Raw genomic sequence first — 18,372 nt, 5'->3', positions numbered from 1 at the left:
GCGGCTACAGCTCCGATTAGACCCCTAGCCTGGGAACCTCCATATGCCGTGGGAGCGGCCCAAAGAAATAGCAAAAAGACAAAAAAATAAAAAATAAAAAAATAAAAAATAAAGAAAAGGAATAACTATGTTGAATTTACATTAACCAGTATGTTTGCTCTATTATTAGCTTAGGTACTGCAATTGCTTAACCAATTCACTATTAAGAAATGCCCTTACTTTTTCTCCCCTTATATTTTGACAGCTCTTTACAAAGCAAATAAAATCTTACAGAACAAGAGTCAGCAAACTCTTCCTTAAAAGGCCAGAAGTAAATATTTTTATTTTTCTAGCCATGAGCCAAAATCTACTCTATTATGTAAGTATGTATATAACCATTTAAAAATGTAAAAACTATTCTTATTTCATTGGCTGTTAAAAATAAATAAATAAAACACCAAAAGGCATCTGAGCAGACTCAGCCCATAGTTAACTTGCCTAGCCTGCCTATTTAGATTTTTTTTTTGGCTGCACCCATGGCATGTGGAAGTTCCTGGGCCAGGGTCTGTAACCTCACCACAGCAGCAACCTAGGCTGCTACAGTGACAATGACAGAACCTTAACCCATAGCACCCCAAGGGAACCCCCCCACCCCATTTTAAGAAAATCACCCCCAAAATTCTTTTTCTTGACAGTCTTAAAAAGGAAGTCACTTTTTAAAGGATGTAATGCAAAGCATAGGGAATATCATCAACAACACTGTAATAACTTTATATGGTAACACAATTACTAGACTTAACATGGTAACAATACATTCAAATGTCGAAATACCAAGTTGTACACATGAAATGAATATAATCCTGTATGTCAAGTACATGTCAATGAAATTTAAAACAGAGGAATTCCTTGGGGCTCAGTGGGTAAGGATCCAGTGTTGCCACTTCTGTGGCACAGGTTTGATTCCTGGCCTGGGAACTTCTGCAAGCTGCAATTGCAGCCAAAAAACCAATTTTTTAAGAAGTCACTTTTAAGATAGATAAATAAATAACCATCTTTCTGATCACTATTCAGATTGTTTTGAACACAAAAATTTTGCAAAGTCCATAGAAATGATTTCAAAACAACTGTTTATGAATGATGATACTACATCTCTCTTAGATTTAGCTAGCTATATATTTATCTCCTGATAAACTAGACTATCTTTTAAACCCACCATTTTTGTATTTGAAAGAGCCAGAAGATTCTTCATTCTCTGATTCTCTGTTCAAACAATTATACCACATCTATTATATAATGTCAAATTCTATTTTCCTAATAAGATGAATAGCAATTTTTACATAGATAGGAAAAATAAATTGCAGTATTTTATACTGTCTAGACAAAAATGTCTTAATTGCCAAACATAAGTGCTATAAAATTTTTACCAATGCAAAATAAAATAATTTTACATACATACAGAAACCAAACAAGAAAATCAGAGTCACAAGAGTCATATTCTAGTTTGAAATACACACTGCCTCATCCTCATATCAAAAAGCACTTGATAAATACCCATACTCCTAGCATTCTTCCTTAAGATCTTTTCTTTTTTCACTTCCTTGTTTTTTCAATTATCTGTCCTAATGGAGGCCACGTAGCATAGTGGTCAAGAATACAGGCAAAGGAAATTTATCTGAGCTTTACCTCCTAATTGCAACTACACACTGGCTATATATATAAAACCCTAGGAACGTTAACCTATCTCAGCCTCAGTATTTAGTCTGTAAAATGGAGAGAAATATCTCTATCAGAATTGTTGTCAGAATTAAATGAGGTAATATGCATAAAAAGACTGATTCACTGAAAGCTTTAATAAGTGTTGGGGGAAAAAAGGGAACCTCTGAAAGTGGTGTATATATTTTGCATGTATTCACAGTAATTTTCTGACCTGACTGTTTAACCATTAATAGAAGTACTCAGTGGAAGTGCATGGTAAGAATGTGGGCCTTAGAATCACACATCTGCTATTCCTTAGTTGAGTAATTTTAGACAGGTTACTTATCTTCTCTGAGCTTACTTCTCCAGAGAAAAACTAGATAAAATTATCTTCTTTAGTGTTTAAAAAAAAAAAAAGGAAGCTAAAGTCCATGAACACAAATGGATGGCACTCCAGGCTAAAGGAACTCTACTTTCATCTTTGACGTCATGGGGCTCCAAGTATCATTTCACTTAGACTTTTCTTCTGCCCAAAACTTCGAAAAGCACTTTCATATCACAGGTTTGTTGCAGGGATTAAATAAAATAGTACATGTAAAAAGCAGAATTCCAGGTGTTGAGTAAATTGCTAGCATTCAATACATAGTAATTATTATTAGAAGATTTCTTTAGGTGCCATGATGGTGATATTCAGGAAACTGAAGGACAGTAATTATCTGTCTAATTCTTTAGTTTAAAGTGAATTTACTCACCTTGTAGTTCAGGGCCAACAGTAGTTATTATAGCACCCAAGCATCTACCCAAACACTGATGAACTTCTGTATGTGAAGGTGGAACTGTCAACAGCAAGGTAAGAACTAGAGATAATGTTGGCTCCACATAGCTCCGATACATTGGGCCACTGGAATCCACTATCAAAGCAAGTGAATGAAGAGACCAAGTCTGGAATAACATATAAATTTATTTTAGTTGCAAGTAATAAAGTATACTGAATTGATATTTTAACTTAAATTTTTAAATTAATAATCTGGAAATATTTTAAAATACATTAAGAAATAAATGGTAAGCTACCAGAGGCCAATAACCAAAATGACAGGTATACAAATACTATGTTTAAAGTTCCTCTGCAATGTGGCTTTGAGTGTCAGAAAAAAAAAAAGTTGCAACGATGAACCCATTTCCTCTATTATAATGTACATGTGTTTCACCATTCCAAAAAAGAATGACTTATGTAATAAGCATATGATTTAGTGGATGCTATGGACATTAAATCTATCTTTATCACCAGTATTGTGGAGTTTTGCTAAAGAACTAGACTGAAATAAAACAATGACCATACCAATACCAATGTTCTATACCTACAGAGGTCTATAGTATTTTAATAAAACTATCATAAGAATTTTTTTTGGGGGGGGCCACACCTGCAGCATATGGAGGTTCCAAGGCTAGGGGTCCAATTGGAGCTGTAGCTGCTGGCCTACACCACAGCCACAGCAATGCAGGATCCCTAGCCACATTTGCGACCTACACCACAGCTCACGGCAACGGTAGATCCTTAACCTACTGAGCAAGGCCGGGGATGAAACCTGTGTTCTTATGGATGCTAGTCAGATTTGTTTCCTCTGAGCCATGACAGGAACTCTGGATTTTTTTTTTCTTTTTTGTCTTTTTAGGGTCCTACCCATAGCACATGGAGGTTCCCAGGCTAGGGGTATAATTGGAGTTGTAGTGCTGACCACAGCCACAGCCACAGCCACGCCAGATCCGAGCCACATTTGTGACCTACACCACACCTCACAGCAATGCCGGATCCTTAACCCCCTGAGCGAGGCCAGGGATCAAACCTGCATCCTGATGGATCCTAGTCATGTTCCTTTACCCACTAAGCCATGAAGGGAACTCCTCATAAGGATTTTTTTTTAATGGCCGCACCCACAGCATATGGAACTCAGAAGTTCCCAGGCTAGGGACTGAATCTGAGCCACAGGTGCAATCTTCACCACAGCTGCAGCAATGGCAGATCCTTTTAACCTAACGTGCCAGGCCAGGATCAAACCCCTTCCTCTGCAACAATGTGACCTGCTGCAGTCAGATTCTTAACCCACTGTGCCACAGTAGGAACTTTTATCATAAGGATTTTTAAGGCAATGTAATTAGGGCACAAAGGAGATTCTAGAAGTATTTAAAAAAAAAAAAAACACCCAGGATTTATACTAAGTGTTCAGTAGAAAACTGGGAAAAAAAAGGGAGCTCTCATTGTGCCTCAGTGGTAACAAACCTGACTAGTATCCACAAAGGTTCAATCCCTGGCCCTGCTCAGGGGTTAAGGATCTGGCGTTGTCATGAGCTGTGGTGTACGTCATAGAAGTGGCTCAGATCTGGCATTGCTGTGGCTGTGGTGTAGGCTGGTGGCTACAGCTCCTTTTGGACCCCCAGCCTGGGAACCTCCATGTGAAATATGAAGCCCTTGCCTCTCATTGTAGGTATATCTATTTAACACTTCATACTGATACACCTGAAAATATTGGGCAAAGAGAAAAGTTTGATTGCCATTACTGCAAAGAAGAAGAGAGGGCTAAGAAAAAGGTGAAGACAAAGGAAAGAAAACTAGCATCTACTCTTTGACATAAAAGAAGAAAGCAGCATAGCACCTCTTAAGAGACAAGATTACTTGATTTCTTTTTTTTTTTTTTTGGCCACACTTGTGGCATGCAGGAGTTCCCCAGACCAAGGATTGAACCTGTGTCACAGTAGTGACAATGACAGATCCTTAACCACTAGGATACTAGGGAATTCTAAAATTATTTGATCTTTGTTTGTAGTCCTCTGAGGACTTACACAGCTAGAAACCTTTACCAAGAAGTCAAAGGCAGGAGTTCCCGCTGGGGCATAGCGGGTTAAGTATCCAGCATTGTCGCTGCAGCAGCTTGGGCTGGGTAGGTTCAATCCCTGGCCCAGGGAAGTTTCACTACAGGCGCAACCAAGAAAAAGAAGTCAAAGGTAGAAGTTCCTGTCGTGGTGCAGTGGTTAACGAATCTGTCTAGGAACCATGAGGTTGCGGGTTCGATCCCTGGCCTTGCTCAGTGGGTTAACGATCCGGCGTTGCCGTGAGCTGTGGTGTAGGTCGCAGACGCGGCTCGGATCCCGCATTGCTGTGGCCCTGGTGTAGGCTGGCGGCTACAGCTCCGATTAGACCCCTAGCCTGGGAACCTCCATATGCTGCAGGAGCGGCCCAAGAAATGGCAAAAAGACAAAAAAAAAAAAAAAAAGTCAAAGGTAAACTGAGCTTGCAGGTAGACTGAAAAGTCTCTGATGGATTTTGCATCCTTTTCTAACAGTGAAAAAACACATTTATAAACAAACTGATGACAGGCAGTAATGGCAATTAAACCTGTCTCTTTGCCCAATTTCTAATACCCAATACAAAGCAAGGAGTTGAATGTTACTGAATTCATATGCTCAATATTTTCAGGTGTATCAATGTGAAGTGTTAAACAGATACACCTACAATGAGAGGCAAGAGCTTCATATTTCACATGAGGCTCTTCCTTCTCACTGTAAGTGTATCTATTTTTGTGTAAAGTATTTAAGGAGAAAGAAGAAAAGAAATTCAAAGATTCAAGATTAAAAGAAATTAAAGATTCAACCAATGACTCTGTACTCGGGTTAGAGTATAGAAGTAGAGAGAGGAGGACAGTTATTAAAAGAAATTTTATCTATGAACAAATGTAAGGAAATACACAAAAGAGGAAACATGTACAAAGAGTAATAAACAATAAAAAGAAATTATGGGAGTTCCCATTGTGGCGCAGTGGAAACGAATCCAACTAGTATCCATGAGGATATGGGTTTGATCTCTGGCCTCACTCAGTGGGTTAAGGATCCAGTGTTACCGCGAGCTGTGGTCTAAGTCGCAGACGTGGCTCGGATCCCAAGTTTCTGTGGCTGTGGCGTACGCAGGCAGCTATAGCTCCTATTCGACCCTTAGCCTGAGATCCTCCATATGCCAGGTGTGTGGCTCTAAAAAAAAAAAAAAGGCAGTAAGAAATTATGCTTCAAGGGATGTTGCGAATGGGTTAAATTCTCAGAATAAAACAGAGACTTTAGGATTAAGTTCAAATACAAAATCCTGTTATATACTCATAAAACAAAATGACAGAAAAAGACCCTAAGATATTTCTCCTAACAACTCATTAGAATCACTACTAGTTTTTACAAATACTTTTCCTAGAAATAATATTTTTAAATTTCATAATAAAAAATCAAGATCATACCTGTACTTCAGAGGATGTTCCATCCTGTGCTAGAGCCAATAAAATGCTGACACTGGTCTTCAGATGTTGTCCTGAGCCAATACCACCAACATAACGATGCAAACAACCCAGAGCCAATGAATGGCCAGTTCTGGATACAACATCTCGAGCTGATTTCAATCTGGAAAAGAGTCAGGGGCTTTAGGGATTGTTTTCTCTATTTTCTTAATGTCAATACAAGCTTATGTTGAATCAGACAATAAAAGGTATTTATTTTGGAAATCAGAAAAGATTATAATCATGATTACTTCCTTCTTTACTCACTAATAAGAGTTAGAGATTTAATTTTAAATGGTTGGTTAGAGTTATACATCTCACTGAATAAAGCCTACCTTAATTTTAGAGAAAATGTGAAAGAACTACAACTTGATAGTTTTGAGTATTAATTATTCCTTGAGAAGACAAGAGCCATTTGAAATGTATTTTTACCATTGGTTTTTTAAATAAAAGAATAGCTTTTAAAATTGGTTTTCAAAATACATAAAAAAAGGATATTTACAGTCAGAGAATTATAGGAAATGCTTTTAACTTTCATTTAAGAAGTTCCCTGTAATTACGATTTGAACATCTCTAAAATGAGCCAGTCTTTTTTCTATGTGAAATATATATTTAATGAATGAAAAAATATAAGAAGGACGTATTGTGTATTATTTCTAAAAGTAAGCTTTACTGAGATGGATTTATATACAATAAAATGCATCCATTTTAAGTGTACACTAAAATGTGTTCTGACAACTGCATATAGTATGTAACCACCATATAATCATAATACAGAACTGAGCTGTCCAGGAACATAACATAAGTGACATATTTCATCTTAAATATTCTACTCACCACATTATAGAAGGTAAAAAAGAAACAGGTGAATTTAATTTTAATAAATTTTATTTAATTCAATGTATCCAAAATATTAAAATATCAACTTCTCTCTCTTTTTTTTTTTGCTATTTTAGGGCTGCACCTGCGGCATATGGAGGTTCCCAGGCTAGGGGTCGAATCAGAGCTGCAGCTGCTATCCTAAGCCACAGCAACATGAGATCCAAGCCACATCTGTGACCTACACCCTAGCTCAAGGCAACACAGGATCCTTGACCCACTAAGCCAGGCCAGGGATTGAACCTGCATCCTCATGGATACTAGTCAGGTTCCTAACATGCTGAGCCACAATAGGAACTCCCACCATACAAATTTCATTTAGAAGAAAGATAGTTTTACTTCTTCCTTTGTAATCTGTATCCCTTTCATTTCTTCTTCTTTTTTTTTAAAGAGTAAGAGTACAGAAAAGTAGATAGATAAATACAAAAGGGAGAGTAAATGCATTTTTATTTGTAACTTTTTTCTATTTTTTTAAGTTTATATAACAATTTTTTTCCATTATAGCTGGTTTACAGTGTTCTGTCAATTTTCTATTGTACAGCATGATGACCCAGTTACACAATACATGTACACATTCTTTCTTCTCACATTATCATGCTCCGTCATAAGTGACTAGACATAGTTTCCAGTACTACACAGCAGGATCTCATTGCTAATCCATTCCAAAGGCAATACTCTGCATCTATTAACCCCAAACTCCCAAGCTCCCAATCCATCCCCCTCCCTCCCCCTCCCCCTTGGCAACCACAAGTCTGTTCTCCAAGTCCATGATTTTCTTTTCTGTGGAAAGCCCTTTCATTTCTCTTGCTTGCTTTATTGCACATCCAGTATAAGGTTGCCTAGGACAGGCAGTACACTGCTGAACAGAAGTGGAGGAAGCAAACATCTTTGCCTTGTTTTAGAGGGAAAACATTCAGTCTTGTTCATTAAGTATGACATTTGTTGTAGATTTTTGTAGATGCACTATCAGATTCGAGGTATCTCTTCTGAAATTCCTAGTGAGCTGAGCATTTTTATCATGAATGGATACTGAATACGATTAAAATGCTTCTGTTGCATCTAATATGATGATCATATGAAATATCTTCTGAAATTTCTTAATATGTTGAATTACACTGATTTTCAATGTTAAATCAATCTGTATATCTGGGACAAATGCCTCTTGGTGGTAATGAATTATCCTTTAAAAATGTAGTGAGATTTGACATTTTGTTGAATTTTTTGTGTTCATGCTCATGACAAAGACTAAGCTTTCTTTGCAATGTCTTTGGTTTTGGTGTCAGGGTCAAGCTGGACTGAGTTGGATAGTATTCCCTCCTTGTGCACTTTTCTAGAAGAGTCTTAATAGAATTGGTATTATAATTATTTTAGAATTGGTATTATTCTTCCTTAAATATTTGGTTAAATTTACTAAGGAAGCCATCTGGTCTTGGAGTTCTCTTCGAGGGCAGGTTTTAAACTGTAAATTTAATTTCTTTCATAGATACCAAGTTATTCATACTATCTATTTCTTCTCACATGAGCTTTACTAGCTTGTGTCTTTCAAAGAATTCATCTATCTCAAATAAACTATGGGCATAAAGCTGCTTACAGTATTTCCTTATTATCCTTTTAATGCCTCTAGAACCTCCAGTGATAAGCTCTTTTATTTCTGATATGGTGTTTTTATGTGTGTCTCTTTCTTTTATTTATTCGGATGAAAGGTTTATCAATTTTATGGCTCTTTTCAAAAAACCAGATTTTGGTTTCATTGAGTTTCTCTACTGTTTTTCTGTTTTCTCTTTTCTCTGACTTCTGCTTTTACCTTTATAATTTGGTTTATTCTACTTACTTTTGGTTCAATTTGCTTTTTCTCTTTCAAAGTTCCTAAGATCCTTCCTTCCTTTCTAATATAAGAATTTCAATGCTACAAATTTTCCTTAAAAACAATTCAGGATTGATGAAATACTTGGAAAAAGTAGAGCTAATCTATTGCTAGAAAATAATCAAAGTCATCCTGTAGAAGATTAAGTGTCTGGGAATACTTTAACTATATTCTGCCTGCTCATGTTATCCTTAGCAAGCTAAGGATAACTGGAGCATTATCCTAAAACTAGTCAAACTGCCACTCACGTGTGAAGATAAGGACAGCCATTCTTAGATATGCAAGAGTTCAGAAAATACTTCTTCAAAACCACTACTTCACAACCACTGCTTCTCCCAACCCCTCTCTCATTAATAATTACTATATAGTTTGGTATAATTAGTACTCAAAATACACAATAGTTAAGAATGAATAATTTACACAATTCAAGTATCTGTTCTTGACCATTCTAGTTTTCACTTTCTCTATTTGAGTACCTGATTAACAACCGTCAATAAAAAGTGCACTTATCATCTTAATCATGCTTATTCAGATCTCTGAGATCACCCTTTTTAAATTAATATGCCAAGGAATTCTTAAAACCTAACACTAAATTTATCCTGTTTCAGGGATAATTTAAGAGACGTAAATTTGGTAGTAGTTAGAACAAAGAATGGCTTATTCCAAAAAACTAAAAATTAACAGAAAGAATAATGGGGAGGTGGAGCAGAGATCAAAGGACTTCAGAGCAAAGTATACATAACTGAGAGAAGTCCTTATTAACAATCCTCTTGATTCCATTACATAACATTCAAGAACTGAAAAAGAATCCTGCACCACAATGAAAGTATCTACCATGTGGAAAACCTAGTCCTGTTAACAATTACTGACTATTTAAAAGACATCTTTGGCTATGAGAGAAATGTAATTACTGATAAAGAGACCCACTTACTTGTCAAAGCTGTATTGGGCCATTCTAGCAATAAAAGTTGCTTCTCCAACCACCTGAGCCATTCTTCCAAGAGCCTCCCCTGCTGCACATCGTAAGATGGGGTTTGGGTTGTCAAGAGCCCCCATAACCAGTGTCAGAGCAGATTTACGAACTTCCTCAGGTCCTAAGGTACTTTTGTTTTCAGCCAAGCCCTATGGTTATTAAAAAAGAAAAAAGGAAAAAACAGGGCAGCAAACTTTGTAAATATACATTTATCTTCACATATTATTTTTTTCAGTCAACTTTTGCATGCAGATACTATGCCTAGAACCAATACCTATTAGACAGTAATCACTTTCATAAACATGATTTCATTATATGATATATAACATAGTTATAACTGAATCAGCCCTAAAACCAACAATCCCTGAGAGTATCTCTGTCCAAAGACAAATACTAAAAATTGTTTTTATATATAAAGGACATTGTATTATTAAATCAACTGTTATTTAACTGATTGAAATTTATCACTGTAACTCCAAGGAGGGAAAAGGCCTGATAAGTATGAAACTTTGATATGTTAATATAAAAATTCCAGAGATGATAACTATGTTATAACGAGTATATCCAATATATACCTGAAGACAAAATGAGGTAACTGAATGCTGATACAGTGTATTCATCATATTAAACGGCAATATCTCTGTTCTAGCTACACTTACTGCCCTGGAATTTAAATTACTTACTTGAGAGCGAAAATCTAAGTCATGGTGTCTAGGGAAAATGCGAACTACAGCAGAGGCACTAGTGAGCACATCTATGAAGAAAAGTGTACTGTACAGCAATATTACAGTTGTCCACCAGCCTTCCAACTCTGCGAGAAACCATGACTACCCCACTCCTTTTTTAAAAAACTGAGATGTTGGTAGCTGCTGGTCTCTAAAAAGGGCATATACTAATGACTGTATAAATGGTACCAATCTTTATCTGTATAATCAATCCCTACATCTCTTTTCCCTGATGTTTCTAAAATGTGATTAATTCACGCCCATTTAAACACTTGTATTTGTTGCTCTTTTATTTTAAAGCAGTAATAGCTTATAATAAGCTAAATGCTGAATAATATGAAGTCTTCAAATACATCATGAGAGGCTATAAGCTGCCCAGTACAGTGCATGAACTCTGAGACACAGGCAGAGTTATTTCACTTCATACCTGTAAAATCTGAGGTTCAAAAAAGGTCAAAGGAATTATACAAGACAGAAATCTACTGAACAGCCAAACCAAAATGCAATCCCTAAATGTAGCATTCCTTCAACTATATAATAAACACAGCCTCTCCTGATTTATGGTCTAAACCACAAATCAAACTTAAGCTTTATCTAGTTAGCCTTCAATAAAATGTCAGGTTTCATTTGCCAGGCATGTTTGGAAATTCTGAAAGAATATACTGGCACTTGTAAAATCTGATAGGTCAAATCAAAATATGAATTTTAACATGACTAAAATATAAAAATACTTATTTAATTATAAAGAGCCTAATATAAAGTTTCCAGTAATTTAAATAAATATAAAATATCAAGAGCCATACATAACAGTCTAGATATGCCTGAGTTACTATATTAAAAGCATTAACTACAATCTTAGCTCAGAATATTTACTGTGTTTTAAAAATAAGTACCTTTAGTGCACTGAGAACAGCTGTAAAGATATTAAGCTGCACAGCCTGCTGGCGAACACCCTTGGCTTGTTTAACACATTCCGCAAAGTGATCCAACATTTGTAATCTGTAACGATAGAATAAAGATACATTGGCAAAACTTTTTATTCAAACATGGCTCAAAACAGAGATAAGAATGGTATAAGCTAGCTGTTTAACCAATAATGCCCTGTGTTAATCTCTTTTCTGTTTCATTCCCTGGTCCAAATCATATGTTCTCCTGAATTAATATATGGATATCTAACTACCAAATGGCACAAGACAACAAACTAATATTAAGTTCCAATTAGCAACAAAAAGGTCATAATTCCAGTGCTCTTCAACATTAATGCCAGTATGCAACAAAGTACTTCATGAAAAGGAGGTGCTGGAGATTTCTTGAATAGAATAATCATCATTAATTGTGAATCTCTGTGGAAGATTTTTAAGTTGGAAATTTTAAAATGTGGCATAATTTTTTTCTGCTTAAAAGACACTCTCACGGAGTTCCCGTCGTGGCGCAGTGGCTAACGAATCCGACTAGGAACCATGAGGTTGCGGGTTCGGTCCCTGCCCTTGCTCAGTGGGTTAACGATCCGGCGTTGCCGTGAGCTGTGGTGTAGGTTGCAGACGTGGCTCGGATCCTGCGTTGCTGTGGCTCTGGCGTAGGCTGGTGGCTACAGCTCCGATTCGACCCCTAGCCTGGGAACCTCCACATGCCGCGGAGCAGCCCAAAGAAATAGCAAAGAGACAAAAAAAAAAAAATTAAAAACAAACAAACAAACAAACAAAAAAAAACCACTCTCACGTAGAAAAAATAGTACCTCATGTCCTATCTTTGAGCTAGCTGGGAATTTTTTTTTTTTTTAATTTAGCTTTGGTCATTTTGTTAAAAGCGAAAAACCAGAGGTGAATTAGTTTTTTTGAATATTTCAAAATTTTTAAATGAGATAGTTAACCTAAAATAAATAAATAAAATGAGATAGTTACCAGACAAAAAACCCACAGACATTTGAGATTATGCTGATTAAAGAGAATGCAGTCATATCAGATTCTTCTAAAAAGAAAAGGAGTGGGGCAAAGGAACCCAGGGAAATAGGATTTAGTACTAAGATAACTATGACCTAAAATAAGATATCAAAACCTCCCTGAGGCCAATGTAAGGATTTAAACTCAGTTTATAATAGGCCATAGGTTTCATGTCAAAGAATTCTTCAAAAATCACATATGAAGAAATCATCTAGCCTCCAGCAGGAACTCCAGTTAGGGGTACCTGGCGTTGAAGTGGACACCTGTACATCTACCCTGACACAAACCCATATCGATGGTGAGGAAGCAGGGCATTGTTCACAATGCTTTCCAGCACACACATGAAAAGCACACAGTCTCTGAAGTGCCATTAAACTATCATTTGCAGATAACTGACCTCAAACACATAACTTAAAAAAAATTTTTCCTTACTATATAATAATGTATTTCTTTTAATTTGAAAAATAGTGGGAGGAGTTCCCATCATGGCTCAGCGGAAACAAATCTGACTAGCATCCATGAGGACACAGATTCCATCCCTGGCCTCGCTCAGTGAGTTAAGGATCTGGCACTGCTGTGAGCTCTGGTGTAGGTTAAAGATGCAGGTTGGATCTCACGTTGCTGTGGCTGTGGTATAGGCCAGCAGATGTAGCTCCAATTCAACCCCTAGCCTGGGAACGTCCATATGCCACAGGTGCAGCCCTAAAAAGCAAAAAAAGAAAAAAAAGAAAAAAAGAAAAATACTAACAAAAAGTTACCACCTAGAAACAACCATTGAACATTTTTACATATTTTAAAATATCTCAACTGGGGGAGTTCCCTGGTGGCTCAGTGGATTAGGGAGCTAGCAGTCACTGCTGCAACTCTAGTTATTTCTATGGTGCAGGTTCGATCCCTGGCCTGGGAAATTTTGTGTGCTCCAAGTGCAGCACCACACCCTCAAAAAACAAACAAACAAACAAACAAAAACACCCAAACCAACTGGGAACACTTCTTGCCTCTTACCTTCATTTGACATTGTACAATGAGCATTTTCTATTATCAAAACATGGTCTCTGTAAAATGTACTCCAGCCTATCAACTTTTCATAAATTGTTCACTGATTTTTCCATCCCTGCATATTTATGTTATACATAATATATACACATATAGCAATGCCAGATCCTTAACCCACTGAGCAAGGCCAGGGACAAAACCCGTGACCTCATGGTTCCTAGCTGGATTTGTTTCCACTACGCCACGACAGGAACACCAATATATATTATATTTTAAGAGAATTTATTTTTAATTTGTCTTGTTCTACAAAAGTCATTTAATAAAGTTAAGATAATCCTGGATTCTAGTTACAGGTCTCATAACTGGCTGTATTATTTTGAAACAGTAAACTCTTAGACCTAGATTTCCTGAGATTTAAAACAAGGATATTGAAGTAGATACTTTATAAGATTCTTTCATCTTTAACAATCTTTAATATTTATGTGGCAACCAAATGTTTTTTAAAGATATCTCAGTAAAGTTAAATATCTAAAACTTTCCCCTCAAATTAAAAAGCAATTAAAGGAGTTCCCATCGTGGCTGTGGTTAACGAATCTGACTAGGAACCATGAGGTTGTAGGTTCAATCCCTGGCCTCGCTCAGTGGGTTAAGGATCTGGCGTTGCCATGAGTTGTGATGTAGGTCGCAGACACCACTCGGACCCCAAGTTGCCATGGCTCTGGCGTAGGCCAGCAGCTACAGCTTCGATTAGACCCCTAGCCTGGGAACCTCTGTATGCCGAAGGAGCAGCCCTAGAAAAGGCAAAAAAAAAAAAAAGACCAAAAAAAAAGCAATTAACAATGTAACCTACACATTTCAAGATGTTATCTTTTCTATACAACTACAACATTTTCAAAGCAGTTTATAAAACTTGAACTATCTGTGATCTTGCATTAATTCATTTTTACTTTTACCATAAGTATATAAAATGTCTACTAAGCTTACAGTGTATGTGGACATAAAGTATGGCAAATAAACTGCTACTACTGCAAATATAATCAGTTACTTTTGTGTTCCAAGTTCCAGATTTTATCTGACAAGTGTTATTAGAGAATAAACTTCTCATCCATTTACTTCCTCAGTAACAAAAACAAAAGACTTGGAAAACTGATGTCACTAATTAAAGACACAGGCAAACCTACTTATAAACTGGCTAACTAACCGTTATAATGAAAACTTTGTTATAAGACCAAGTTCACAATATGGTGAATATCAGATGCAAGTGCAAGGGGTCAAATCTTAAAAACAGTTCCAAATTATGTGGAGTTTACATGCAAATTTTTATTATGTGCCACTTATGTTATTATGTATATAAGGCTATTGTTTAAATAATAGTTCTTCTTATTGCATTGTTAACTGGATTAGGAAAATCTGCTTCAAAATCATTTACATTTAACTAAAATTACCTGATTGACTTTATACTAACCGGTGTTTATAAGAAACATGAGGAAACACTACACCAAAAAGAGCCACAGAGGCATCAATGACTGAAACTCCAAGAGGAAGAGGCCCAGGCACAGCTTCTCCAGCAGGTATTCGTAAATAAATGGAAGATGGATCATGCTCCAGAGCCCCACTTCCAGATGCACTGTTTGGCTGGAGCTGCAAAGGACATAAAAATCATTCAAAATCTAATTTGGGAAATTCACTTACCAAGTACTGGGCATGAAAAATAAAACATTGGAGGAGAGAGAAAAGGTAACAATAAATGAGCAGAATGATTGTATCTGAAAATTTTTAAATAGATAAAAATATTCTTTGCTCATTTAAAAAAGTCACGATACTTCACATATTTTAAAAAAAGTCTTCATTTTTATGGTACACACCCTAAAATGTGTAAGCAAAATAATACCAGTAATAACTTAAACCCACAAAAAATTTTTAAAAGAGGCCTTTAGTAACTCTTTCAAAAGTGCATAGGAGTTCCCATCGTGGCTCAGTGGTTAATGAATCTGACTAGGAACCATGAGGTTGCAGGTTTGATCCCTGGCCTCACTCAGTGGGTTAAGGATCCGGCGTTGCCATGAGCTGAGGTGTAGGTTGCAGAAGCGGCTCGGATCCCGCTGTGGCCAGTGGCCACAGCTCCAATTAGATCCCTAGCCTGGGAACCTCCATATGCCATGGGTATAACCCTAGAGAAAACAAAAAATAAAATAAATTTAAAAAAATAAAAAATGCGTAAGAAATAAGGTTTTCTCTGCTGTACAGCACTGGAAACTATATCTAGTCACTAATTATGGAGCATGATAATGTGAGAAAAAGTATGTATATATATATATATGTGTAACTGGGTAACCTTGCTGTACAGTAGAAAATTGACAAAACACTGTAAACCACCTACAATGGAAAAAATAAAAATCATTTAAAAAATTAAAAATAAAGAAATAAGGTTTTCAGTGGGCAAAAAAGGTTCTAAATCTTCAACCTACTAAATCCTATTCCTCTTTAATCTGTCACAAAACAAGCTAAACCAAAACCAGGCACTAATAGCCCAAAAGCCAGTCAAAACTGATCCTTGCCACAGCAACCACAGGGGACCTAAATACAAGTAACATTAAATAAAGACAATTCGCCAAACCCTAACTATTGCCGCTTGCCATTTTTTCATTATTTATACATTAGTAGGAAGGTATGTTTAAATTCCTAAGAAGGCTTAATGAAAATTAAACTGTAGTCTACAATATTTTCTTTCTAAATGACAATGCGTAGGAGTTCCTGCTTTGGCACAGTAGGTTAAGGATCTGGTGTTGTCTCTGCAGCAGCTAGAGTTCAATCCCTGGCCTGGTACAGTGGGTTAAGGATCTGGCATTGCTGCAGTTGTGGTGTTAAGTTGCAGCTGCGGCTTGGATTCAGTCCCTAAACCGGGACCTTCCATATGCCATGGTTATATCCAAAAAAGAAAAAATAATTTTAAAAAAATGACAACGTGTAATAGTACCATTGATTTGATCAAGCTAGTATTTCATTTCACTGTATGGTCTCCTACCTGGTCTTCAATTGACTTATGATCAGTTTCTTGAAGCCAGGAACCAAGAAGAACGCTATCATCATAGTGGCAGAGGGATCTGAGCAGCGAAGTAGTTGTGTTGGCTGAGTTGTCAGTCAAAGTGAATTCTGCTACCAGTTCTCTAAGAAGTGCATTGAAAGATCCTAAAAAACAGAGATTAGGATCAGATTAAAAAGAATACTTTTTATGAAAATGACAATCATTCCCCACAAAGAGTAGCAATATGTTCAACAAGAATAAAATAATTAAATCCCTCTTTTCTTTTTTAAACAAATCAGTATTTTAACATTTTAATACTTGTTTTAATATACAATACTGGCAATTCTTTTTTGTTATTCTATTAGGCCTTTTAGCCCAAATTATTAAAAACAATTAAAAACTCAAGTAAATATTCTTTATTTTAAATATATTAAATATGATATGATTAGTATTTACTGTTAATTATCCAAAAATTTGCAAACACTGAACCAGAATACATCAAAATTCTTGAGCATGGTTGCACTGGAAACAAATCAATGATTTATTTTAATGTTAACATTTTATATAATATTTGATTTCTGCAAAAGTATATTATTACTATTCTCCCCCCAGATTCCTAAATTATTGGCTATATCCTAACAAGATAGTCATTAAAAGCACAGACTTTAAAGATGAACCATCTAGGTTTGAATCCGAGCTCTGCCACTTACTACCTCTCAGACTTGTGCAAGTTACATTATCTCTAAGTACCCAAGATTCTTCATCTTCATACAGAGCTGAATTTTAGCCTCATAAGGTTGTGGTTAGAATTGAAGATGCTAATACATGTAAAGGGCTTGGAATGGGACCTGGAACACAGTAGTGCTCAACAAGTATTAGTTCCTCCATTCAAAGAAATGGAAAATTGTGGCCTGCCTTTATACAATGAGTCAGTGAGAAAGCCTCTGTCAGAACTCTGATATTGTGAAGAACTAGAAAGGTATGTTGAAGAATTTTTATTAGACATCCACGAATTTTATTTACCTTCATAAGTTTTTGGAGGTAACAAAGCTAAGATATCATAAAGTCTTAATCGGACCATTGCAGCACTAGCTTTCAGATGAGCTCCATGGGTTTTAATTACAGATGGAATGCTAAAATATCAAAAGTATATAGTGAGTACCAGTTTACCAGAATAGCCATTACATTTTTTTCCAACAACATTGTACAAAGTTTTACATTTTCCTTTCAGTTTATGTTGTGATCTTTCTATTACTCACAGACACTATAAAATACAATTTTGTTTCAATCCACACCACTACTGCAATTTTTTTTAATGGCCCCACCCACAGTATATTGAAGTTCCTGGGTCAGGAACTGAATCAGAGCTGCAGCTGTCACTTACACCACAGCTGGGGCAATGCTAGATCCTTTAACCCACTGTGTTGGGGCCAGGGATCGAACCAGTACCTCTACAGCAACCAGAGCCACTGCAGTTGAATTCTTAACCCACTGCACCACAGCAGGAACTCCTACTGCAATTTATAAAGTCATTTCACACACATAAAGTTTTATGTTTCCTCTATGATATTAAAGGGAAGCACAAAAGACTGCTATTTATAAATATACAAAATTGGATGTTAACATATCATAACTGCTTACTTACTGTGACATCATAGTCATGGCACATTCAATAGGGGTCATCAATTTTCTAATCACATCTTCTGTTAGGAGTTCAGGACAATGTGCAACAAAACTTCTCATTGCTAGATAAAAATTTAAAAAGGACAGATTTGAAGCAGCTTTTGTGAGGGTGAATAAATTTAATAACTTACATAAAAGCTACCTACGTTTTTAATTATTACAAAATGTAAGGTTCTAAACCCAGGCCAAACCAAAAGAAGAACCAATTGCAATTCTAGATACAAGTCATAAATAAAGAATAAGAGTGGACAGCAAAGGAGGGAGGGAAGATATATCTACTAGGGAGATTTCTGTGACAGAGAA

General features: G+C 36.2%; 1 protein-coding gene across 3 annotated transcripts in view; it reads right to left on the bottom strand.

The window, feature by feature from the left end:
• The window catches only part of HEATR5B (HEAT repeat containing 5B), a 129,494-nt gene that overhangs the window by 76,925 nt on the left and 34,197 nt on the right, over nt 1-18,372 (bottom strand). For all 3 annotated transcript variants that reach the window (XM_047782280.1, XM_047782281.1, XM_047782282.1), the window contains 8 exons: nt 18,032-18,131; nt 17,410-17,519; nt 16,387-16,550; nt 14,827-15,002; nt 11,319-11,424; nt 9,659-9,849; nt 5,949-6,108; nt 2,427-2,616 (listed from right to left, as the gene is read on the bottom strand). In XM_047782280.1, the coding sequence (XP_047638236.1) occupies nt 2,427-2,616; nt 5,949-6,108; nt 9,659-9,849; nt 11,319-11,424; nt 14,827-15,002; nt 16,387-16,550; nt 17,410-17,519; nt 18,032-18,131 (1,197 nt within the window). The remainder of the gene's footprint in view (nt 1-2,426; nt 2,617-5,948; nt 6,109-9,658; nt 9,850-11,318; nt 11,425-14,826; nt 15,003-16,386; nt 16,551-17,409; nt 17,520-18,031; nt 18,132-18,372) is intronic.

Source organism: Phacochoerus africanus, chromosome 5, assembly GCF_016906955.1.
Source record: "Phacochoerus africanus isolate WHEZ1 chromosome 5, ROS_Pafr_v1, whole genome shotgun sequence".
Taxonomy (NCBI): Eukaryota; Metazoa; Chordata; class Mammalia; order Artiodactyla; family Suidae; genus Phacochoerus; species Phacochoerus africanus.
The sequence above is the reverse complement of the archived record's forward strand: the minus strand, read 5'-3'. Positions and strand labels throughout refer to the sequence as shown.